Below are 27,449 nucleotides of genomic sequence, written 5' to 3'. Positions count from 1 at the left end.
GTCCAGCATTTAGGGCATTTAGAATGTTCTATGGGTGAAAAATGGCAATTAGAGGTCCTGCAGGAGGTGCTTGGTGGTCCTTGAGGGAGGGTTCTGGTCACTCATGTAGGGGTTTAGATATCCCTCTTTAACCTTCATATTGTTGTTATATAGATTACTGAATGGAACCAGTAAAAAGTTTAGTAAATTTATAATTCCACTCTATGGTTAAGAACATTGGAAGGTAAAGGTATATTAAGTATAAATAAATTCAATTCTAACCTTTAATTGATTCTGAATGTCTGAATTTGTACCAGAAATGTTAAAATAATTGTGTTGTGATTACACCACTTATTTTAAAGTGGTATGCAATTATATTCCTCTATTTCTCAAATAGTTTCAACTCTATGAGTGGGCGGGGCTAAGTTAACCATTCTAGAATGTGTGAGCGAATACAAGGGAATCGAATACTCAAAGCCAAGCAGTCAAGAAAATGGCCGCAACCATAGAGCTCTTCTCACGGATCTGCTCTATTTCCCCCTAATAACTGTTCATTTCAGAGAATATAAGACTGAAATATCAAGGAAAATGAGTTACAGCCATCCTCTTCCTAATGTGGAAGAAATGGCCTTCCTCAAGGTAGACAACCTGGCAAACTTCACTTCATCCAGCACGCTGAAGCGTGTGTTTGAGGATTACGGGCCCGTTGGTGATGTGTACATCTCCGAAAATCACTTAACCGAAGAGCCTTACAGAGTGGCCTTCATCCATTTCTACAACAAACGTGATGCTGAGACCGCAATGGTTGCCTTAAATGGGATTTTATTGGATGGTTATAAATTACGAGTGCAGATGGTGCACAATGATGTTCCACAGAATGCTCAGCCTAGCTGTGGCCAGGGAGAGCAATACCATTTTAAAGAAGACAACCATGAATACCAGAGTAACGACAAAAGACACTGTTGTTCCTCCACCAGTCACCGATCCAGATCTCACAGCAGATCTTCTTCAGATCGTTCAGAATCGCAGCCTCAATCTCATTGCTCACACAGAAGATTATCATCATCAACAAAAAGATCCAAGTCCAAGTCATCGATGTCCGATCATCAGCTGCCGGAGAAGTCCTGTCCAAGGTCTAGACACCGTCCACGAGAAAAAAAGAAATCGAAATCTAGATCTTCACGCACACATGCCTTCGAGTGTCCCGAAGGAGGAGGTAAGCCCAAATAAGAATAACTGAGGAACCCCCAACTGGATCAGGCCCTCTGGATAAGTGAGACAGTTGATTGGCTTGATCTGTTTGGGAGGCATCCAGGCAGTGGGACCAAGTCCTGTGCTCATTGCATGAGTTGGCTGTTTGAAACCTGGGGCTTATGCAGGGACACTTGGCTCAGTCTGGGAGGAAGGGACTGGACCTGCCTGGACTGAGTCTATCAGGTTGATCTCAGTCCTCAAGGGAGTCTTTGCCCTGGAAGAGATGGGAATGGGGGTTGTGGGGTTGGGGGTGGGGGGAGCTGGGGAGGTGGGGTTGGGGGAAGGGGGGGTTGGGGGTTGGGGGTGAGGGGAGAGGATTAGGGGGAGGGGGAGGTGTTTTGGGGTTTGGGGTGGGGGGAGGGGTTTGGGAGGAGGGTGGGGTAGGGGGTAGGGGGGTGGGGTTGGGGGAAGGGGAGTGAGGGGAGGGGGTGGGGGAGGGGAGAGGGGGTGGGGAGAGGAGTTGGGGGAGGAGGTGGGGGAGGGGGGGGGGGGGGGGTGGGGGGAGGAGTTGGGGGAGGGAAAGGGGTGGGGGGGAGGGGAAAGGGGGTGGGGGGACGGGGAGGCGTGAAGACAGGGGAATTCATGGCTGATATGTAAAATTAAATTATAAAATAAAATAAAAAAAAGAATTCCTCAGCAAAGAGCCTGAGTACTGGGAAGGGTGGAGGTAAAGGGAGAAGAGGCTTACTGAGTTAAGAGAGATTTTGGCAAAAGCCAATAGAAGTTGAAAAAAATGATATATTGTCTAGGATTTTATTGTAAACTTGTGTCAAGTATTAAAGTTAATTTTATATTGCATTTTATTGCTGTTATTTGAATATTATAATTCATGTAAAGTATGGAAATTTAAAATTTTTTTATTTATTTATTTGAAGTAAAACTTTATCATCTTTAGAATGCTCACTTTTTAAATATAAAGTTAATACAGTATTAGCAGCATTTGAAGCTTCCTATGACAACGTGTGTTCTTATTTCTTATCTAAAACTTGGTAATTAGATATGATTCTTAGTCTTCGTCCTTTCAAGTTAAAAATCAATGAAAACTGTAAATGCTTATTTGCTATATATTTTCTAGTCTAAATGATAAGCAAAACATTCATTTGTATGAATATATTACAATTAGTTTTTAAGAATGTATTTATTATGCACCATTCAAATGTTCATATGTGTGTGTGTGTATCAAACACAACTCTAGCAGCTGAGGAATTATACTTAGCTACTAATGTGGTGTTTACAGTACAGACTGAGTACTTTATGTGTTCTATTTACTCGTATATAAGGATGATATAGTTGTACAGAAACAAATGACAAACTTATTAATAAATAACAAACTTATTAAATTCATGACAACTCCTCTTTCAGTCACCCTGACTTTGCATGGGTATAGCAGTACACACAAAGAATCAGGCAAATAATAAATAGACTTTTACTTTCTTTTGACTTCCACTGTCTATTGACTTTCATGTATGACCTTATAAAAACTGTTAAGAAAGTTAATGATATATAACTTGGGGTTTATTTGATTATATATTCCTTAATATAAAACTTTCTGGACTTCAAAGGTTGTTGATGTGTTAAAAACCAATATTTGAAAATGCATATAATGCTAGTCTTTTTTTTTTTTTTTGAGACAGGGTTTTTCTGTGTAGCTTTGTGTCTTTTCCTGGAACTCACTTGGTAGCCCAGGCTGGCCTCGAACTCACAGAGATCCACCTGGCTCTGCCTACTGAGTGCTGGGATTAAAGGCGTGTGCCACCACTGCCCTAATATAATAGTTTTCTGGACTTCAAAGTTTGTTGATGTTTTAAAAACCAAAATTTGAAAATGCATATAGTGCTAGTTTTATGAAATTGTATGACACGCTTTGGGATCATCCATCACAAATACTGTTTTACAATGAATTAACAAGAAAACTGATTAACATGCTTCAGAAAATTCAAGATGCACATATTTTAATATTTGAATTTTATAAGCTATAGTAAGTGTCATCTCTGGCATTGTCCCATAAATGTCCTCCCTAGGGTTGACATAACCCACTCCTGACTCAGTCCTAAACTTTATTAAACTGTCTTTTGTGTCTCAGAAGACTATTCTGTGAGACACTTATTCCTAGTTTGATTTCAGAGCTTGAACCAACTCTCAGAATCGTTTCTCTTTGTGCTTTGCATTTGATGACACTAGTTCTAGTGTCCATTGCTGTTCTTCTTTTTCATGGTTACTATTACAAAATCCTTTGCTTAGAAATTATGTTCAATACCTTATTGTTTTAAAATTGGAAATACATTCATTAGATAGTATATTCTGATCATGGTTTTCCCTCTCTCAACTCCTCCCAGACCCTCCTCACGTGCCCAACCACCCCTTTTTTCTCTCTCATTAGATTCAATAGGCATCAAAACAAGATCCCCCCCAAAAAAAAAACAGAAAAGGAAAAACAAACACCCAAAGTAAACACACAAGACATGCATACTACTAAAGAAACATATTTATTTATGCAGAAATCCCATAAAAACATGAAACCAGACACCATAATATATAATCAGAAATATGTACTGTTATAGAAATACTTTTATTTACCCAGAAATCCAATAAAATATGAAATTAGAGACCATAATATATAATCGAGATCTATAAAGTTAAAAATATTTTCAAATAGAGCATGAGACAAAGAACCTCCAAAAATGCCACAGAGCTAGTTTTTGTTGGCCGTTTACTGCTGGGCATGGGTCCAGACATTAAGTGTGGTTTGAATAACCAATGAGATTTCTTTGGAGAAAATTAATTTTCCCTTTGGGAGTGCGTATCAACAAGAGATAGCTTCTGCATTATGAATGGGGGTTTCTGTCCAATTCCCCACTCAGGTCTGGAAATCCAACTGGCTTAGACCCATGCAGGCCCTCTGCATGCTATCACAGGCTATGAGTTCATATGTGCAACAGCCTGTTGTATCTGGGAGGCCTTGTTTCCTTAGAGTCTTACACCCACACTGACTCTTAAAATCTTTCTATCTCCTCTTCTACAGAGTTCACTAAGCGCTGAGAGGAGTGATTTGATGAAGTCATTCTATTTAGGACTGAGTGTTCCAAATTTTCTCTCTGCACATTGTCTAATTGTGGATTGTCTTAGTCAGCGTTCTATTGTGAAATGTCACCACGACTAAAGCAACTCTTATAAATACAAGAATGCATTTAAATGGTGCTTGCTTATAGTTTCAGAGGCTTAGTCTATTATTAGCATGGCATGGAGCATGACAGCACCAACACCACTGGCAGACATGTTGCTGGAGAAATAGTTGAGAGTTCTACTTCTGGATTCTCAGCAATGGAAAGAGAGAGATCCACTGGACCTGGCTTGGGCTTATGAATTCTCAAAGCCCTCCCCAATGACATACTTCATCCAACAAATCTATACCTTCCAATACTTCTAAGTGTTACCACTCCTTGATGACTAACATATGAAATTTCAAACATATGAAATTATAGGGGCCATTCTTATTCAGACCACCACATGAGTTTTTATATTTATTCCATCTTGTGCAAGAGGAAACTTCTCTATTGAGGATTGAGCAGGGTACTGATCTATGAATATAGTAGAATATCAATAGCAGTCATTTATTGCTATGTTCCTTAAGTAAAACAATAGTTTTAACTTAGGTGTGTGATCTATCTAGCCTCAGGTTCTTTACCATCTTGGCAGTGTTGAGCATGGGTTCCATCTCAAGGACTGTACCTTAAATTTAACCAGACAGTAGTTTGTTATTCCCACAACCTTTATGCCACTATTGCACCAATGTATCTTGCAGACAGATCACCAGAGTAGATTTAAAAAAATGTTGTTGGGTTAGTGTCTACCTTTCTCCTTTGGCATCATGCAGGGTACCTTCCAGCACAATGAATAAGAGTCAGTAGGAGTGAAGGCTCTAGATAGGTACCAGCTCAAATTCTCCATGTTAAATGAATTATTTGGGTGTTGTCTTCAGTAATGAGGCCTTACTTTCAGGTTATCGAGACCAACCAATAGCTTCAGCAATAGCCTGAGTTGTTTGGGAGTTTCTGTGAGGTTCCTTTACCAAGAACTCAATAATATGTAACACATTCCTGGTGCTGGAGATTTCACTTGGTAGCAAGGGTTGTCTAGTGAGGCTTTGTCTTCCCCATTATTTGCATTCAGATTATTTAATATTTAATTATTTAATTATATAATGTTTTTTTTAGACAGGGTTTCTCTATGTAGTTTTGTGCCTTTCCTGGAACTCACTCTGTAGCCCAGGCTGGTCTCAAACTCACAGAAATCTGCCTGCCTCTGCCTCCCAAGTACTGGGATTAAAGGCATGCCTCACACTGTTGGCTTATATGTATATATTTTAAGAAATATCTGCTGTAGTAGGTTTCCATATGACCCCTCAATTTGCCCTCTTTATACTCCTCAACATAAACCCTCTTCACTACCCTGCTCTATTTAATCTTCCCTTGCCTCTGGTATTAAAACTACTTGATCATGGTGGATAATCTTTTTAATATGTTCTTGGACTAGGTTTGAAGGGATTTTACTGAAAATTTTTACATCTATGTTCATAAGAGAGACGGGTCTCTAATTTTTTTCCTCTTTTTGGGGTCTTTGTGTGAAGTTTTTCCTTCTGGTGACATTTTTAGAGCAGAATTTGTAGATAGATACTGCTTAAATTTAGTTTTATATGGAAGGTTTTTCTTTTTACATGTATTGTGATTGATAGTTTTTTTTTTGCATATAGTAGTCTAGACTGGGATCTTTGTTCTCTTAGAACTTGGAGAACATATGTCTGGGCCCTTCTGGCTTTTAGAGTCTCCGTTGAGGAATCAAGTGTTATTATAATGGGTTTGCCTTTATATATTACTTGGTCATTTTCCTTTTCAGCTTTTAGTCTCTCTTTGTTCTCTATGATTATTGTTTTGATTATTATGTGCCCAAGGGACTTTCCTTTCGGGTCTAGTCTACTTGGTGTTCTATGTGCTTCTTGTACATTGATAAGCATTTCCTTCTTAAGGTTAATGGAAATTTCTTCTATGATTTTGAGGATATCATCTATGATTTTGGCCTGTATTTCTTCCTCTTTATTTTCACTGTTCATAGACTTGGTCTTTTCATGGTATCCCAGATTTCCTGAATTTGCCTGGATTTTTTTTTCATATTTAACAGTTTCTTTAACTTATGTATCCATTTTTTCTACCATGTCATTGACAACTGACATTCTCCCTTCCATGCATCTGTTGGTAGGACTTTTCTCACAGATTTATTTGGCTTCCTAAGTTTTTCATTTCCAATTTTATCTTAGTTTGTGGGATTTTTTTATAGTGTATCTCTTTCTTTGCTAATTTCTACTATTTTGTCATAAATTGTTTTCATTATTTTATTACAATGTATTTTCACAGTCTTCATTACATTGCCTGGTAGAGGAGCTTTTGCAGGTTGGTGGGTTGCAGGGAGGACTAGAGGTAGGATAGGAGAAAAGGGAAATAATTCAGGGTATCCTCCTCACACCTTTGAAGTGGGGGTCCCCAGGGAATCAGAGGTATGGTAGGAAGAGGATATCCTGTATGAAGGTTACAGTAAGGCAATGAATCATCTGGAGAAACAGGGATGAAAGAACTAGAGGGACCCTCGGTCTGAATCAGGAGCTCTACTCTCTAATGACTGAAGTAGAAAAGGGAGGGAGGGGAAACTTGTAAACATGTCGTTACTGGGCTGAGGGTTAGAACGAAGAGCTCTTAGCAGAAGACAAGGATGATGGGATTTGTCAACCTGAGTCACTGCCAAATATTGTCACTGGAAGTTCAGTGTAGAATGTATTTTGAGACTGACAGGAAGGAACAGAGGTGGTCTTGATGGGTCCATATGATGTAGGAATACTGAGGCCACTGGAATCAGAGTCCCCAGGAAATGGAGGTGGCAAGTGTTTTGCCACAGGTTGGGGATGAGAATGAAAGAACTGTAGTGGTGGGAAAGAGAAAGAGGGATAATTTCCTACCAGATTCCCAGGTATTGTGGATTGTTAGTTCTGAGATAGAGAGTTTAAATTTTATGTTTAATTAGACTTTATGTCATGCTTAAGCCAAAGATGTTTACTTGTAATTGAAAAGGGCTATTCAGATGTGCCTCATTCTATAACCCTCTCTTTGATCATGACAGTTGGTTCAGCTTCACTAAGTCAAATAGACTAAGATTTTGAGGGTGAATTGTTTTCCCTTGGTAATGAATGGCATTGTCTTATGTATGTTAAGTGGATGTTAAGCAGGCAAAACCAAGTGCCTTTTGTCAAAAAGTACTTGAAATATATTCATTGGTCTATTATTTTGTGTAGAAAATATCAAAATCAAAATTATAGACTGCATCAATTGTCTCTACATAAATCAGGGTCACATTCTCATCTCCAGCTCCCAGTTTAGGCCAGTTTTCAAAGTGTGTTCCTTCTCTCTGACAACACATGCACATACATAATAACCAAATTCTACATGTAGAAACTCACACTTGTATGTATGACTCAGATTTATTGTAATACGTTTTTGAAAGATTTTTTCAAATTCTATTATGTAGTCCATGTCATCCATTTGTCTTTATAGAGACATAAAGACATAAAGAGAACAAACAGTACACATTGATGTTATGTGATATTTCCCTCATATAGAATCTAAATTAAGAATGCAGACTACTGCAGCATTAGATAAAACATGTAGTATCAAGGATAGTAACTGAGTCAGTTTATGCAAAATGGACTCATTGAATCAATAAAATAATGCAGTGTTTCTCAAATTCAGTACCACAGTGTCCCCATTATCAAGAAACTTAAACAACACATTTTAAAACAAGCCAGTAGAACAGGTAATACTAATGAGTTCAAAAACTCTTCAAAGTGTAGTGGTATTACAAATAAGCATTATTTTTCCAGAGGCATCCTGGTTTTCACTAAGACACACGGAACCATACCTGTAAAGTCATAAGTAAAATATAATTATAACATCTCCCCACTTCTCTCTCCTCCCTTCAGACCTTCTCAAGCCCTCCTACTCTTACCACTTCTCAAATTAATGACCTCTTTTTCTTTCATTATTATTACTACATGGACTTATAAAAAGATAAATATATTCATACAACCCACTGTGTCCCTTCATTGTTGCTTATATGAATGTGATTCCAGGGCTGACCACTTAGTATTAGATAACTAACTAGGAGGCCCTTCCTTGGTAGTCTCTGAGCAGTCATTAATTGCTTGTAGTTCATTATCTAAGGTCAGGCCCCTTGAGATTTTCCCCTTCAACATCAGCATGTCTATTAGTGTTGTCATTGTTTGGGTTTTGTTTTTTGTTTGTTTTGACAGAGGATTGTCATGTTGCCCAAGACATCCAAAAGTTCTTCCAGCCCTAAGATTCCAGTAAGGAATTTCCAATCCTGTCTCAATTATATATCTATTTTAAAAGTGCCTGTGGCATTTTAGAATTCTGCTTCAGTATTTATTAGATTTATGAGAAAATAAAATAAAAATGAAATATGGTGCCTTTGAGCAGAATTCCTGTGCTAGGGGGCCTGACACAGAATTTATTAATTTATTCACTTGATTATTAGTTACTTACATACTGTGTTGGGATGGAGAATAAAAACTTAGCTTTCTTTTCATGCTTGGGGACACAAGATTCTCTACTACTGGGCTACAACATCCTCCAAGCCTCAGATAGCATTTTTTGAAACAATTTAAAATCTTTTCCACAGTACTGAAGGAATTTGATTGCATAATATGTAGCCATTAAGATCTTATTTTTAAAATGAGAGGAAACAATTGAAGAGGGTTAGTTCTAACCCTGGTGAGTTTTCAAATATTATGATACAGATATGATAGGAGGCATTCACAAGAAAAGCCAGAAGTTCCTATGTACCTGAAAATGAGCATTGCTTCATTTAGCTATGATTACCTTGAAAAGGCATTTTGAAGCATGTGGTTTATGTAATGCACTACTGGCATTAAAGCCCTGTAATTTAGCTTACAAAAAACTAGAACACACAGAAGAACTTGAAAAGGGTTCCTAAAAAACAAGAGCTCATGATTGAAAGTCATCGATGGGCAGTGCTTGGCCTAACAAAGTTACTTGGAAATACTTGCAATGGGTAAGATGAAACTTAATATGCATTTGGTCTATGCTTTGTAATAATGCAAAAGATAGTGAGCACCTAGACATCTCCTATTGATTGATGCTATGTTACGAGTTGATCAGGAAAACTCACCTTAGGCTGAGGGTCATAGAGATGAGAGGATTTGGAAGAGGATGAGCTGCAACAATACTCTTTAAAAAAAAAAATGGGACAAGAGTCATTGTTCCACTTGTTCACCAAGATGGAAAGTCCAAATGTTCTAACAAGAAAGAGAATGAATCTTCACCACTGCACAAAAGTCAAATAGAGATTGGCTCATGAAGAAGTCTTCAGTCAATTTCTAAACAACCTGAGAGATGATCACAAATTTATGAGGAAAAACATCATACCATACCAAGCATCATAGGTGAAAGTACAGAAGAAAAGTTGCTGAAGAGACTGCAGTTTAATGACCAATTATGAGAATTAGGTGGAAATGGAGCTTTTTTTTTTTTTTTTTCACTGTGGTGAAAAATAGGGTTAGGATGGGAAGAGTAAATAACTCCACAATAGAAGGTAAGTGACAGAAACTAATTTGGGGCTCAATAACTTACAAAAGCAGAGATAAAGAGGCATTGTGGTCTGTAATCCTAGCATTCCTGAGGCTGAAGAAGGATCAGGACTTTGAGGCCTGATAGTATCAAAAAAAAAAAACAAAGCAAAAAGAAAAAAAAAGACTAACAAACATAAAAGACAACTGACATTTATTCCTTCCCTAATGTAATGTGAAGGTAGGTTTTTTTTTTCATTCTAATTTCAGATTCACATTTAGACAGTTTCTCCTGAGGAAAGTGAAACGTAGCTTGTTAATTTATTGTTCTTTTTTATGAAAACTCTTACAACTAGAGTGAGATGGAATACTTATGTGGTGATAATTTGCATTACCGTGATGGAAAATGATTTGGGACAATTTTTTTTCACACATTTATACATGTTTATATATTCTTTTGAGATGTGGCCATTGATTTCAGTGGCCCCTTTGATTTTGTGAAGATTCTCTTCTTTGATTCTTTTAGGAATTCTAGATACTAAGTCCTTCCAATATTTATAGCTGTAATTACCCTTCCCCATTCTGTAGTTTGTATCTCCACGATATTGTTTCCTTTGGTAGGCAGCTTTATAATTTTATGTATTACCTTTTATTTTCAACTCTTGAGATTATTCTCCATATTAATGGGGTCCTTGCAAAAAAACTTTGACTGCCTATATCCTGCAGTATTTTTCACTTGGAGTTTTAGAGATTCAGTGCTTTCACTAGTCTTACATTAAGGTGTTCGAACTCTTTTGAGTTGACTTTTCTTTGCAGGATCAAAGACAATTATCTAATTTCATTTATCTGCATGTTTTCCCAGCACTAGTGGTCAATACTTTCTTCTCTCTGATGTGTGTGTGTGTGTGTGTGTGTGTGTGTGTGTGTGTGTTTGTCAAAAAGCATTTATAAGGTTGTTCCTGTATAAGCTTATTTTAGTCTCTTTATTCTCTCCCATTTGGTCATATGTTTTTTTTTTTTTTTTGAGGGGGTGTTGTTTGGTTTTTTTTTTTTCCAGCACATGTGTCATATTTTTGGTACTATGACTCTGTGCTCTGTGGTATAGTTTGAAATAAGGTATTATAATATCTATATCATTTCCCTTTCTGCTAAACATCACTTGGGCTACTAAGGATGTTTTAAGATTTCATGTGAATTTTAGGATCATGTTTTCTCTTTCTACAAAGAATTTCATTTCAATTTTGACAAAAGTTATATTGAACTTTTAGACAACTTGGGAACTTAGAAAGTTTTTATAATTTTGAGTTTGCCAACTCCATGGTCATGTGGAAGTCTTTCCATTTACTAGATTCAACTTTGATTTACATTTAGTGTATCAAAAATTTCACTGTAATGGCCTTTAATCTCCTTGCTCAACCTTATTCCTGATATTCTATTAGTTTTTGAAGGAATTGTAAATGGAATTGTTTACCTTGATTTGCTAAAAGCATGCTCATTGTCTATATATAAAATAATTTTTTTCTTAAAGTATTTACCAAACCTCAAAATTTTCTGATAAAATATTTTGGGTGTTTTAAATATAGCATGATATAATCTATAAGACAAATTCTAGCACTCCACAAAAGTACATAGAGAACATGTATATATACCCTTGTCTTACTCTTGATTTCAGAGGAAGTATTTCCAGATTTCACCCTATTTATTATATAACAATTGTAAGTTTGTCACATGTGGCAACAATTATCTGTTAATATTTTCCTATACATAGCTTTTTAAAAACTTTCATCAGGAAGGTATTTTGAACTTTGTCACAGACCTTTTATGTATCTGTTAAGATGATCACATCATTTCTGTAGTAGTCTGTTTATGTGCTGCATTACCTTATTGATTTGCATACTTTAAACATACTTATATGTCTGTAATGAAATAGATTTTATTGCAGCATATAGTTTTAAAACTGTTTCTCATTAAATTGGCAAATATTTCATTATTTGTATATATTCATTAGAACAATGTTCTATAGTTTTTCTTTGATATATCTTTACCTGGTTTTGGTATAGTGACATGAAATTGTGTAGAATGAATTTCTTAATACTCCTTCTACCCATATTTCAAAGAATATATTAAATAGCATTAATGTAAATTTTTCTTTAAAGGTCTAGTAGAACTCAGTAATGCTTCCAGCTGATCTAGATATCTTTTTCTTACGAGTAGTCTTTCTTATTGCTTCAATCTTGTTTCTATAAATATTCTCAATACTTATGCCTTCCTTGGTTCAATTTCAATACATCATATGTGTCCTCAGATTTATCTATTTTTTATAGTTTTATGGTATCACATATAGATTACAAAATATTCCTTAATACTCACCTGAATTATACTAGTATATGTTGAAAAGTCTTCTGTTTCATCTCTAATGTTATTGATATGAGTCCTCCATTTCCTTTTATTAATTTGGCTAAGGGTTTATTGATTTTTTTACCTTTTCAAATATTTTTGCTCTATTAATTCTTTGTATTCTTTCAGTCTAAATATGTTAATTTATGCCCTGATCTTTATTATTTCTTTCAGCTATGCTGAGTTTGGTTTTTGGCTTGTTCTTGTTTTTCTGTGACTTTAATGCATATCATTGAGTTATTTATTTGAGATCTCTCTGATTTTTTAACGTTAACATTTGTTAGTATAAACTTCTCTGTTAGAATTTCCTTTCCTGTTTGTGAAATATTTAGGTAAGATATGATTTTATTTTCATATGACTCATGTGCTGTACAGAAGCTTTTATCTGTATATTTCTATCCGAGGCTCTAAATGGTTTAGCTTGTGAATTTCCAGGTTTTGGGAAACTTCCTGTCATAATTACATGTAATAAATTTTCACTGTCTTTAGTTCTCATCTCAGCTCTTGGATTTTTACTATGGATGGCACCTTGATAATTTCCCACCATCCCTAATAACATAGACAAACCTATGCTCTACTTGCTTCACTGTGTTCCTTTCTGCTCCTTTGTACTTTTCAAATGTCCTATCACATTTTTTATAATACCAATATTTGTCACATTTTTCTCTTTGGAAAGGAGTTTATTCTTTTGTTTTCTGAACTCGAATGATTCACAGCACCACCCAGATGTAGCTTGGAATTTGTCATCCTACCTTTCAAGTAAAAGCACAGATATTTTGTGGAGATGAACTATTATTATAGAACTGACAAGAAATTCTTTTGCAGTAGAAAATGATACAGATGCAACCAGGCTTAGCAAATTTATGGAATTTGGTATGTTATTTATTTTGATAATAATCATTGAAAATGGTTTGAGATGACATTTCAAATATTTTGATGTATTTTTACATAATGATTAATCCTATGCACCATTTTCTTCTATCTAGGTAGCATGCATATTGATTTTTGTGAGATATCAGAAATGTAGCATCTTTGACAGCAAATAGAAATATAAAATGCTAATCAAGTAGAACTCAGTTGGAGACAAATGTGTTCCCCAATGGGATGTCATAAAATAAATGTTAATTGCCAAAACTAAGGGTAAGGCTGGTGATGTACTTGTCTACACCAGAACTTCCAGAAATGTCTATTCTACAACATAGAGGATAGATTCCTTATACAGCTATTAGGCCCAGAAGCTGAAGAGTATTGATGTTATAAAATTCAGTTTTAGCCAGAAGGCTACAATTTTCTCCCAGTGAGAAACCCCACTATAATCAGTTATTTCTCATCATAGTCTTTTTTTTTGAGTAAAACTGAAATTTATTATAAGCCACAATCGTCCTAGGGACCTCCATGCTATATAAATAAATATATATATAGCCTCTATGGTTCTATGGGTTGTGGTCTGATTGTTCTTTATTTTATATCTAGAATCCACTTATGAGTGAGTACATACCATCACTGTCTTTCTGAGTTTGGGTTACCTCACTCAGGATGATTTTTTCTAGTTCCGTCCATTTGCCTGCAAATTTCATGCTTTCATTATTTTTCTCTGCTGAGTAGTAGTCCATTGTGTATATGTACCACATTTTTTCCATCCATTGTTCCGTTGATGGGCATCTAGGTTGTTTCCAGGTTCTGGCTATTACAAATAGTGCTGCTATGAACATAGCTGAGCATGTATCTTTATGGTATGAATCAGCATTCCTTGGGTATATGCCCAAGAGTGGGATGGCTGGGTCTTGAGGTAGTTCGATTCCTAATTTTCTGAGAAACCGCCATACTGATTTCCACAGTGGTTGTACAGGTTTACATTCCCACCAACAGTAGAGGAGTGTTCCCTTTGCTTCACATCCTGTCCAACATTGGTTGTCATTGGTGTTTTTGATCGTAGCCATTCTAACAGGTGTAAGGTGGTATCTCAGAGTCGTTTTGATTTGCATTTCTCTCATCATAGTCTTATGTCAATACAGTGAAGTGTCAATTATAACAAGTTGCTTCTTTGGTGTTGTCTTAGATGTATAAGCTTAGGTTCAATATACTTTTGGTTTGAGAGGCACTCTATGTCAATTCCAGATTCTAGTAACATTAAGAATTATTCAAACTATTTTAAACCTATAAGTTTAATTTAATTTTTGTCAGTATCTTGAACAAATTTATAACTTAACCTCATGAGTTATCAAAACTATATCATTCAAGAAATATAAAACATAATATCCTAAAATAATGAACATCAGTACAAAAATGTAATTTTAAAGAAAGCACCAGCACTTAAACTAAGCTACAGTATCTTCAAACATATTAATATCATTGCTACAAACCGAAATGACTTTATTTTGATGAGTCTTCCATAGTAGTTTCTAAGGTTGTATGTACAGTGAAATATTGAAATAGGATATTTTCTGCTTTTCTTTGAAATTTCTCTAAATTTATTTAGGATATCATAAATCTTTGCAAAGGAAGTTGAAACCAGATTCCCTTTCTCCCTTTACTTATAAAAACTATGCTGTGCCATTAACAATTGTATTAATTTTGAAAATAATAGCTATGTAAAATATCCAAATATTTGTTTCTCCATTCATGGTGTTTATAGAAAAAGTTTGTGCATACTATTTTATGGTAGTTCAGGTTTTTGGAATTCCTTTTTTACTACTTCTTTTTATGTTAACTGGTCCAGGAGATAGTTGATCTTCTGTCATGTACTTAGTAGCAATTTTGTTAAGAGTCTGGCTAATCTTTTTGTAATAATATGAAAATATGTTAGATGAGGAGCAAGGAGAACTGTATTTTTCAGTAACAAACTGAATAATTCAAATAATTCTGATACCTTGGAATAACTTAATTTTAAGAATTGGAGTCCAAATTAATAAATCTGTACTAGTCCTTCACAATATTTCTTCCAGGAGAAAATATGGAAAACAAGCAGTTGCAAACAGAAAATTCAGACTCTGATGTAATATTTGTAAGAGCGTATCAATTAGAAGGAAATAGATCTGAAAGTCTGACTACATGTCCACCTATCACAAGTCAAAACAGAATTAATAACGTTGATTTTACAAAAAAAGAAGCATGTGATGGAGGTAAGTCACCTCTAAATTTACTGAATTGAGTGTTATGCTGGTCTCACTTTACAATATGTGTCTTCACAGTAGCTTAGGGAAAATGAGTCAGATATTTTATAGAATTCAGTACTACCATAGTAACAAAGTAGGCTGCAACTCCGGAGTTGAACCTTTTGTAGTATCCTTCTACAATAAATGCCTTTTCAGTAGAATATACTCAAGAACCACCTGCAGTGCTTCTGTGAATTTGAACAGTTGAGTTTATTTTTGTTGTAAAATGGGATAAGGTGACCTCTCAGTACATATTGAGATGTCTTATGTTGTGGCTAACAATATTTGCCATTTTGCATAAGTCTAATTGCCATTATTTGTTATGTTAAAAATTGGAGAGGTCAACATCCTCAATACTAAGCAGACATGTTGAAAACGCCAATCAAGTGGATCCAAAATGGGGGAGAAATGTGTTAGTACTGGAATAACCGTAAAATGGGACAACTCTAAGATTGTTGATGTTATACTCACCTGCAAAAGAAAGATTAGGAATATTGACAAATACCTGACAGTTCTCTCCAATGTAGTCATGTAGACCCCACAGTCAAAAATACTGATACTGAGAAATTTTGCTCTAACTTCACTACTTCTTACTCTATCACAATGTGAAATATGCATTATTATTAATATCAAAGACAACTAAATAGATTAGTTTGTTCTACAAACTCAAAAATCTTAGAAATCTATGTTGCATATCAGATCAATAACTAGATAGAAGGTATGTATGTGTAAAGCCATGTAGATAAACCAAACTATCATAGTAAACTCAACAACAAATCTAGTTTGCAGTTTCTCTGCAAAAGGGCTCTTCAGGAAAATATTCTCTGCACACAACCAGCAATAGGAAATTTATGGAGTTTTATATTATTATTATTGTTGTTGTTGTTGAAAATCATTTAGTCTACATTTCTTATATATTTCTCTGCTAGGTAATGGTATTGCCTACCTTTTAAAACATATCTCTGCTACTTTTGTATGCCTTCTTTTTGAAAACTCAGACAAGCAACATTTTCAATAGCATAAAGTAATGGTAAAAAAACTGAAAAACTCTATAATCAAGTGGATCTGAACTGAAAATAGCTGTACCTGTTCTTGCAGAATAGTTCTTAATATTTTGGAGACAATTGTGAATAATCACAACCAAAGGAAGAAGATGTGAGGTTACATATAGAATGTTCTAGTAGGATGATGACAAGAATATGGCTGAACTTCCCACAATTCACTAGTTTTGTTTCTTAAAACTAGTCTTATGAGCCAAAAGTCAAAGGTTTCAGTTTTGCAAAATAAAGTGCTCTAATCACACATAGTACTACTTTTTTTCTTCCACTAAGTATGAGTAGTACTACTAACAAAAGCCCTAGAAGTTTGTTCTTGAACATGGCCTCACATACATCCAAAGAAGATTGTACTATAATATTTGGGTTGTTCCACAATGCCCTTACCTGCATTTATATGTTATGTTTAACCTAAAGATTTAGAGTAATAAGCAATTCATCTAAATTCAAAATTCTTGTAGCATTTAGATTTACTCAAACTATTTGAAATCTTTACAGATGATTGTGTTTTGCCAGTGTCTACAATATTCACAACTTAAAATAATCCTGAATATTTGAGACCATAACATAGAAAGAATGCTATAGATTAATGAAAAATTGAGAATAATGCACTTTAGCTAAAAATTAGCAGTTGATATTGACTGCAGTATACTTGTTTGGTCATATTAATCACTTTATTGTGAATTGTAAGAAAATTTTTGGCATACCTTCCACAATGTTAGATAACTTTATGTAAATGGTAAAATGCTGAGAGATTTCATATTGATTCCCTTTATATTTTCTCAAAATTTATGCAGTCTTTTAAAATGAATTTAAAATGTTTCATTGTTCACTGTATATATGTAGAAAATTTACACTTTTTTTGACAGTTGCTTCTGAAGCAACATTTCAGGACATTATTTTATAGCAGATCTGATTATTTGAGGCTTTTTCTTGCCTCCTCCCATTTGTGGGAACCTATGGAAAAGACCATTTGTATTTTTTACAAGGGGTAATCCTACTAGAGAACAGCTCTTTTCATTAAAACAATCTGAAAGTATGACAAAAAGTGAAAAAATAGAGATGACAAATTTGGGACATGAAGATTATGATTAAAGCAATTCGACCAAAAGAGTGAAAAGCATTAAGTTTACAAAATGGAATAAATTCCCATGGAATGAAAATTTGTCATTTATATGGAATTTTACAAGACATAATTTGTAATCCCAAAACAAACAAGTAGAAAATCCACAATTAGGGTCTAAATTTTTGAAGGTATACATATCTCAAGGACTATAACCAAAGCAATTATTTTAGTTGACCTAGTAGAGAATAGATAAGAAGAAGAGGAGGAGGAGGAGGAGGAGGAGAGGAGGAGGAAGAAGAGGAAGAAGGAGGAGGAGGAGGGGGAGGAGGAGGAGGAGGAGAAAAGGAAGTGGGGTCCCCAAATTGTTGATTGATAGAGCATGAATTGAACTTAAGTGACTTCAAGATTGACTGATTTAAATGTTTTATAAATTTTGGTGATGCATGGCATAAGACTTCTGAATATCTTATCACAAATGTGAATGAGATATAGGTTTAATTACATACAATTAAATGCCAAGAATTCAATAAGTTGCAAATCAGGAAACTTTTTAAAGTTTCTACAACAAAGAACATTTTCTCAGTAGAAAATTCTCTTATACAACTATTCAACACAATTATCGGAAATGGCATATTTGTGTAGTATCCAGTAAACATAGCTTGGAATGATATTTTAGTGTACTTTTGATATGTATTTTCCCAATGTTTAAAATTATTTATTGTTTTTAATATGCTAGTTGTATATTTCTTCTTCTGAGAATTCATAAATGCAGGATCTTCAAAAGAAAATCCAAATGTTGCATACCCTTAATCAATAAGTCTCATTTGAGAACAATTATTTCTCTCCCTAGTGGGCATATCTCGTTTTTAAATAGTTATAGGTTGACACAGTTGAGGGTAGTATTACAGTAATAAATATCTCAGGGATAAAATAACATCCCAGTAATGAGACTCTAGGAGTGCTTGCTACCAAATGTCATTTGACATATAAGATGGCTTCCAAATAATGCCACTTGGCCTCCAAAATCAATAGTGATTATATTGAGAAACCTTGCTCTAACCTCCTGATGGCTGTTTCTCTTCCATTGAGAAATAGGAAATTTTACAATCTAACAAAAGTTAAGTAAAATACTTTGGTCCTTGAACATGTTTTTATATACATACAGTTGTCATGTCCAAGGGGAATCTCAATTCTTCAAAAGTCTATGGCAATCCCTAAATGACAGTCCCTTGGCTCTGCTGAAGCTGGGTTATAAAAGTTTGCTGGTGAAGAGATAAAAGCCTACAGTTGACATTCCTCTGGAACAACTAAAATGTGTTTCTGTCAGTCGGAAAGTCCCACTTCCCTTGGTATATACATGTGGTTACATATCAAAGCCAAAAACCAAATTCCAGGCTCCTCTGGTCCCTAGTAACATACTTTTTATGAATACCAAAACCCCTACACTACCCTGATGGCACTTCTCTCCTCCCCCTCTACTCCTTCAATATGTTAATTCCCAGGCTATTCTAGCTAACCAGTTCTCTTTCTTCCTCAATAACTTATAACTTACAGGACTATTCCACCATTTTTTTGCTATTTTCTCTGGTCCAAAGTGAGAGCCTTGGCATTCACCTGATGCCTCTGACTGTGCTCTCTTTCATATCTGCCCACTCCCCAGTCATGCAGTGGTCACTTCAGTGTTTTATTCACTGTGCACTCACTTATACTAGTCTATTATAATATTTGGGATTTTAACAAGATCTTATATGTAGTACAATGGATCAATATACTCATTTACTCTGATTTATAATTTCAGGCCAACTCAAAATCCTGGTAACAATATGAGTCATTCATATTATTTTGAATCAAAAATATTTTTTCATTTGCCAATTTCTTCAATAGACTTATACTTCAAATAATCCCATGCATTATCAAGGTACATCATTCCAGATCCTAGAAATAAAAAATATAAATTAATGAAAATCAGATAAAATTGGAATTTGAACTAAAGCACTAGTATTGAATTTTAATTGTAATATATTTGCTTGATCATGTCAAAATTTTTACCATGGACTAAAAGAAATTGATTTTTGTTAAAACTCCTAAGGGGAATATTTAAAAATACATGTTCTGCTTTTCTCTTAGATGTTCCTAAATTTATCCAGGAAATTGTTAAGCTTTTACTATGAATTTGAACAATCCCTTTATTACTTTTAAATATAGATTGTGTTGTTGGCCAATGTACTGATTCTGAAAATATTGAATCTTCATGAAATATCTAACTCTTCAGGCTCATCTTCGTGTGGTTTATTTTTCTTTACTAAAACTGGATTATTCTCTCATACAATACATCCCAGTCAATTTCCTGTCTATCATTTCCTTCTAGCTCTCCCCACCACATCACTCTCTCTTCCAGATAGACTCCCCATTCATTTCCCTTCAGAAATGAACAGGCCTTTAAGAGACAACAAGCAAGCACAACAGAGCAGGTTACAATAAGACAAGGCAAAACCCTCCTATTGAAGCTTGACAAGGAAACCCAATAGGTGGAAAAGAGGCCCATGAACAGGAAAGAAAACTTCAGAGACATATCTGCTCCCACTGTTAGGATTCTCACAAAATTACCAAGTTAACAGTCATAAAATACACTCAGAGGACCTGGTGCATGTGGTTTATAAAACAAATGTTTTAAGAAATATTTTATGGTGGGTCTGATTCTTAGAATTCCTTCCTACTTCTTCCCCTTTTCTGATATCAGGTGAAGGTGACCCTTTGCATAATATACTTAGCTGTGATATTGCTAGTTACCAGTCAACTGCTTTTCAACAATGTGTTGTTATGGAAGAAGAAAAAAGAGAATGCCAATCTTGGATGGGAACATCTCCGAGCGAGTCACAAGTTCATACTTTCATGGAAGGAGATAGTGTTAATGATAATTATGAGAATCCGGATCTAAAATATGACCATTTGTATTTTGCAAGACTTCTTGGAGAAGAAAATATGCAGAACAATGAGAGGCTAGTGGAGAGTGAACAATCAAAGTCTATGTTTAACAGTCTTAGTAGATCAGAAGCAAATGCAACTGACACATTGATAGCAGCTCCGTCTACCCGAAGTCGGACAAGAAAAGGACGCAGGAGCCAACAAAATTGGAGAGAAAGACCACGGATGGAAAGTAAGTTGTATAAAATGGCATGATTGTTCTATTGGTATGGAAAGGTTTTACCATAGATATGAGAGACAGAGCAGCTAGAGGCATTTGGAACAGTACAAACAGACAGAGAAAGAAGTAGAGAGAACATAGCCAGCACACTGGACATGGCCAAGGCTATCTAAGAGATGGAAAAATAGCACGGGATAGGAAATAGAAAAAGCAAAGTGAGAATAGCAGGAGCATAGAAGAGGGAGAAAGCCAGATTAGAAGGAGTATCAGTAGATGGGGGAGGGAATCACCAGGAGACTCGTGTTGGGGCTTTGAAATAGACTTGTTAGTAGGGACTAGGGTAGCCTGAAGGCTAGCCTGGACCTTGCTATGCTGACTGAAGAGCCATACAAACCTTTTGTTAGAAGTATAGGAAGTTACTCCTTTTGTAGTCAGGGAACTGGCTTCACAAATTTCTGAGATATGCTGGCTTTTGTCAACCTGCCAGAAATCCCCCTATACTTCAGGTTGGGTTAATTTCTTGATATTTTGACTGACATTTGGAGTTTGTAGACTTGAAATTTCCTTTTGACCTGATGCAAGTCACCACCAGATTCACAGAGTAAAATGTTATGTTTTTTTTTTCAATTTCTTCACCAAAGAATGTGTTCCAGGCAATTGTGTCTATCTGAGGGGACACTTCTAATCTTGAGAAATAATTGTGAGCCATTGAAGCTAAGTTTAGGCACCATGATATTACTTATCTACTGTGGAACAACCAACAATGCTTCCAGTTTCACAAAATGCAAAGAAAACCTCCCCAGTGAAATTATTTTAGCATAAATTCAGTAATGCTGATGTTGAAAAATATTCTAACCATAGAACTTATATTTCTCTCAGAGTGTGAAATATGGGTTATTACTACCTTGCCAAGGGTGATTGAAACTGTTTTCATCATGAAAGTGGTATTAAATGAATCCAATAGAGCATACAAGAATGCCTTAGGTTCTTCTGAATACCCTGTTATATACTGTATTAGGTCCAATATATTGATTTGGTATTACAGGCAATTTTTGTCAACTCAAAATCATCAAAACTGAAAGAAGCACATGGAAAATACCTCAGATATGTCTTTGAACTTACCTTCATCCTATTAGTATTTTGTTTCAATGTTAATGAAATGTATCAGCTCAGCAGTTAAGGTCAGCTTATGTTCTTCCAAGGACCTAGGTATCTCAAAACTACCTATGACTCTAGATCCAGGGGATCTGAACACTGGTAGTTTCAACAGCCATCTGCACAGATGTGGCATACACTCACACAGACAAATACACACATGCATAATATAAGTAAAACTTTTACAAAATATTTTTAAAGCTTTGAGAAATATTTTTGGTTGTTTACTATCTTGATTAAATGCCTCTCCAAGGGGCTATATAAGATTCTGAAAAATTGAACAGAAGTGCCCTCTAATTCACTTAAAATTTCCAAAAATTGGTCTAGAATAAGCTATTTCAAAAGAAGTTTTGAAATCCTCTTGCTTTTCCTTGTCAATTTAGGTTTTTATTCTTTGCAAAAGTATTGATTCTATGTGAAATATGAATCAAATTAAGATTAAATATCTGAATCTTTAGATGCTTCTTTTCTTTCTTTTTGCAACAGTGTCAAGGCAGCATTTGTTATAGTTTTGACAATTCTTTTCTGATTATCTTCCACTTTATGTTTACAGGTGAAGCAAATTCATTGGATGTTGTACCTCAAGGTAATTCTGAACGAGACCATGTTCCCTCCATTCAACAACCTGAAAATAGGAGAAAAAGTGAGTGTGGGTTTTGGACAACAGTAGTAGTCTGTTTTTTTTTTTTTATTTTACAAACTTAAAATTTTCTTAGAACTTCATACATGCATATACTTGTATTTACATCATTTCTCTTTCTTACTCTACCCTGAAACTACACCTATATATTCCTGACTCATTCTCATATTCATGACTCCATATATATATATGAACTACAGAGTAAATATATTGTTGCTCATATATACATGTGTATATGACTTGATACTTTTGATTGTGGATTGGATGACCTATGAGTGGGTTCTCACCCCTAGAAGAAACTATCCATACCTTTTCAATATCCATTGATTGCCTATAGCTCTTCATCTAGGGGTGGGACATTATAAGGCTTACCCTATTCCCATTGGCATGAGGATGCATCTTGTTTAAACAACCATATTGAAAAATGACTTCCTGTAACTATTCTCATAAATTAGTGAAAACAAAGATTTTCTGGGCACCTTTCGATTTCCTATTTCATTGCACTTCAAATCTTTATAGTGATATGTTCAGGGTTCATTGTGTGTTTTAAGTCTGTTTTATTTCCTGTGATTTTTTTTACTTTGATCTTTACTCCTCCCTCTGCTAATATAGCCACCACAGGGGCTCTTCTGTCTTCACTCCCTCTCCCCTGAAAATTTTCTGTTATTTAGTATATTGTGAAAATTTTCTGAGACTCATTGCTCATCTTGATCTCCATCTCCAAACCTCTCAGTTGTAATCATATTCACACTAGAAGTAGCTTCAATTGTCAATGAGCCTATCAGAATGAACTCTTCACTTTTCTTTTTTTGCTTCTGACAATCGTGTTTTTTTTTTTTTTTACTTGCATCACTCACCTTATTGGTTAGCTTCCCCCTCCTCCCAGCTATCCCCCAGTTATTCCCTTTAAACTATATCAGTCCTTGATTGGGCATGATCACCACCCTCTTCGTTCATTTTTTACTGTTTTTAGAAGCAAAATTTCAAAACACTGTTATATGCTGACGTTTTGTTTTAGAGTTCCTTTCTGATCTTTTTTTTGTTTGATAGTCACAGTTATAGACCATCATTTTCAGGATGTGCGTAGTGGTATTTTTTAAGAGTCTGGCTAACCTCTTTTTTTATATTATTAAAATATGGCAGATGATGAAACAAGAGAACCACAATCTTGTACAGAAACACTTCACATTAATTCAAACAGTCCCATCATAAGTAGAGATTAACTTGTATGATACAAGCTTGATTGCGTGAACACAGTTGTTTGTGTTTTCTTGCAGGAGAACATATGAAAAATAACCAGAAGCAAATGGAATATCTACAATCTGAACCAACGTCTAAAAAACGAGGTGTATCAAAAGAACACAAATGTGAAGTATTGATGTTATATAATAGTTCCCAGAAAAGAACAAGAAGGAGGGGCCCAGGACTTCCAAAAGCCAACAACTGGATGAGATGTCAGTGTCCTTTGAATTCTCTGAATTCAGTACTTTGGAAATTTCTGCATAATTTATTATTTAAGTCTTTTGAGCATCTTACAGTAAATGAGTCTGTGATTTTTTTTGTAAATAGCAGCACAAACATTTACTCAACATATAAGAATATCTGAGTTGCAAACTATAGGTCTTTTTTAGGCTTTTCCAGTGGGAATGTGATCAGACCACTATAAACAATAATGGTTCTATAGGAGTGAACCTCTGCTGTGGAATGTCATTCTGTATGCTGTGAATGTGTATTTCTCTGATTGCTCTGTGTTGCTGATAAGTAAAATGCTGATTGGCCAATAGCCAGGTAGGAAGTATAGGTGGGATAAGCAGACAAAGAGAATTCTAGGGAGAGGAAGGCTGAGTTAGGAGAAATTTTTAGTCACTACAAGAAGAATCAAAATGTAAAGTACTGGTAAGCCGCAAGCCATGTGGCCAAGTATGGATTTATAGACACAGGTTAATTTAAGATGTAAGAGCTAGCTAGGGAGAAGCCTGAGCCATTTGCCATATAGTTTAAAAATAATATAAGCCTCTGTGTGTTTATGTGTGTCTGAGAAGCTGAAGGACTGGGCAAGGCACAGGAAAACTTCCAACTACAAACCTCTATCATTTTGTTTTCTCTTGATAATAAATTATAAACTGTTTGCTATTGTAATTAGTAATAGTGGTAGTAATCTATTGTAAGTCAGGAAGAGAGCATCCCAGTGTAATTTTGATATGCACTTACATTCCTGATGGCAAATGATATTAATCATTTTTCCATGTATTTGTTGGTCACTTTTATTTCTTCTTTTGAGAAGTCATCCAAAAGAAAGTCTATATCAACAAATGAAACTTTGCATAATTCTGTTCCCCTCCCCAGGGAGATCTGTTAATATCTGCAAAACAATTTTGGTTGTGATAATGAGTAGTATCTGAGGTTATGTTAATTCTATCAAGTATGACAAGGCCAAGAATGGTATCAACCATCTTATAAACACAAGGAATGCTACCCAATAATCAAGATGCCCTCAATATAGTTGGTGCTTCACTTAAAAATGATACTCAGAACTAAGAATTAATGTTTCTCTCCCTTGGTGCAAGCCCACTATAATGATTTGTTTTCTTAAGATGGCTTCTTATATTTCCAATGAAAGCTTGCAACCCATGAGTCTAGAAGTAAAGTTACAGACTAATGAATATTAGAAGATAAGCAAAATTTAACTTTGATATGAGTGTTGTATCTTGAGTAGAACCTTTCTTTGAGACAGCACAGATTGCTCAGCAGTTAAGGTCAGCTTATGTTCTTCCAAAGGACCTGGGTATCTCAAAACTACCTATGACTCTAGATCCAGGGGATCTGAACACTGGTAGTTTCAACAGCCATCTGCACAGATGTGGCATACACTCACACAGACAAATACACACATGCATAATATAAGTAAAACTTTTACAAAATATTTTTAAAGCTTTGAGAAATATTTTTGGTTGTTTACTATCTTGATTAAATGCCTCTCCAAGGGGCTATATAAGATTCTGAAAAATTGAACAGAAGTGCCCTCTAATTCACTTAAAATTTCCAAAAATTGGTCTAGAATAAGCTATTTCAAAAGAAGTTTTGAAATCCTCTTACCTTTCCTTGTCAATTTAGGTTTTTATTCTTTGCAAAAGTATTGATTCTATGTGAAATATGAATCAAATTAAGATTAAATATCTGAATCTTTAGGTGCTTCTTTTCTTTCTTTTTGCAACAGTGTCAAGGCAGCATTTGTTATAGTTTTGACAGTTCTTTTCTGATTATCTTCCACTTTATGTTTACAGGTGAAGCAAATTCATTGGATGTTGTACCTCAAGGTAATTCTGAACGAGACCATGTTCCCTCCATTCAACAACCTGAAAATAGGAGAAAAAGTGAGTGTGGGTTTTGGACAACAAATTATCAGGGTAAAACAAACAATGATGATATAAGTGTAGGGGTGGGATTGACCTTTAATAATGAGAACTCAAACCCACAAAATGACCTCGTATTCCTTTCAGGATTTAGCTGTCATGGCAGTAATAGAAATGGCCAGAAGCAATTGCGTCGTCAACAACCTGAGTCTACATGTGTAATTCCCTTTACACCAGAAGAAGATACCACTGAAATTTTAATGGAAGACCCATTTACTAGAGATAGACAAAATACAAGAAGCGAAAGTCCGGAAGTTCTGATAGTTGGAGAAATGACTGAAAGTAGACCACCTCAACCTATTCACCAGGTGGCTTTAGTAAAAGGTCATCATTGTGTATCACCTGAAACTTTTCCACATCTTAACATGCATGAACCTTTGTCTAATGGTAGGCCAGCTTTTCCACTGAACATATCTGAGTTGCAAAGAAGGCGTTCTTTCACATCTTCTCCAACAAGAAGATGCACTGCACACAGAGATCAGTCTACATCTGTAACACCAGCTAACTTTATCAATGTGGAAATTAATAGAAACGAACACACAAACATATTTTCACATTCTAATGAGGGAGGTATGCAGAATTCTGAAATAATTTCTGTTGCTCAAACTTCCAATACTGGTTTAGAATTTCCTTTAGCTACAGTTCCTTATGGAACATCAGGGCAAATGCTGACACAAATTGTTGAGGTAGAACATGATAATTGCCCTGAGAGCGTTTTAGAGGCCCATGACTCATCTTCAAGTCAAAATAATACAAGAGTTCATTCTGGTGAAAGTAGTATTTCTAGTTTTGTTTCTAGTTCTTTTTCACATTCTACCAACAATTCTACAATTTCTTCATTACATTCATTGTCAACACCCCGCCGACCAATTTTGCAAATCCCTATTGTTTTGCAGACCACTATTGTAAGGGATAGAAATTTACCAGCTACTTTTGAAATTAATGAAAGCTATAATGAACCAATTTTATCTTCTCATACACCCTCTGAGGCCAGGCGAGCAAGACGTTTTGCAGGCCGAGAAGAATCTGATGATAGTGATTCTTGGCCATTTTTGCCTAATTTTGCCAACTTCAATGATATTCATAATAATCACCCTAAAGGACTTACCAAGGAACAGATTAATAGTTTACCAATAAGATCTTTTTGTGAAAATGATAGATTAAATATCTGCACTATTTGTATTACAGAATACACAGAAAGCAGTAGAATTCGCATTCTGCCTTGCTCTCATGAATATCATGATGAATGCATTGATAATTGGCTACCCGAAAAATCTAACTGTCCTATTTGTCGTAGACAAGTAATCAATCCTCCTGATGATACAGAAATTCCATTTTGAGTTCTTGACCTCAGACAAATAAATTGTTATAATGATGAATGAAAATTGTCACTTGATGTCTCAATTTGTGTTTCTATTGATTTGAAAAGCATAATGACCAAAAAGCAGCATTGGCAAAAAGGGTTTGTATGGCATGCACATCCACCCACAGAAGAGAAGGCAGGAACTCAAGGCAGGAACCTGGAGCTATAAGCTGATGCAAA

General features: G+C 35.2%; 1 protein-coding gene across 1 annotated transcript; it reads left to right on the top strand.

Moving 5' to 3' along the window:
* Nucleotides 1-471: 471 nt before the first annotated feature.
* LOC119086640 (E3 ubiquitin-protein ligase RLIM-like) lies at nucleotides 472-27,249 on the top strand. Its single transcript, XM_037199101.1, has 7 exons — nucleotides 472-1,195; nucleotides 15,223-15,399; nucleotides 20,294-20,710; nucleotides 22,407-22,496; nucleotides 23,771-23,947; nucleotides 25,778-25,867; nucleotides 25,994-27,249. Exons 1-7 carry the CDS (start codon nucleotides 568-570, stop codon nucleotides 27,244-27,246), a joined length of 2,832 nt encoding a protein of 943 aa, XP_037054996.1. The 5' UTR covers nucleotides 472-567; the 3' UTR covers nucleotides 27,247-27,249.
* The last annotated feature ends 200 nt before the right edge of the window (nucleotides 27,250-27,449 follow it).

The sequence above is a fragment of the Peromyscus leucopus genome, chromosome X (assembly GCF_004664715.2).
Source record: "Peromyscus leucopus breed LL Stock chromosome X, UCI_PerLeu_2.1, whole genome shotgun sequence".
NCBI classification, from domain to species: domain Eukaryota; kingdom Metazoa; phylum Chordata; class Mammalia; order Rodentia; family Cricetidae; genus Peromyscus; species Peromyscus leucopus.
This window is presented reverse-complemented; position numbering and strand designations above follow the sequence as displayed.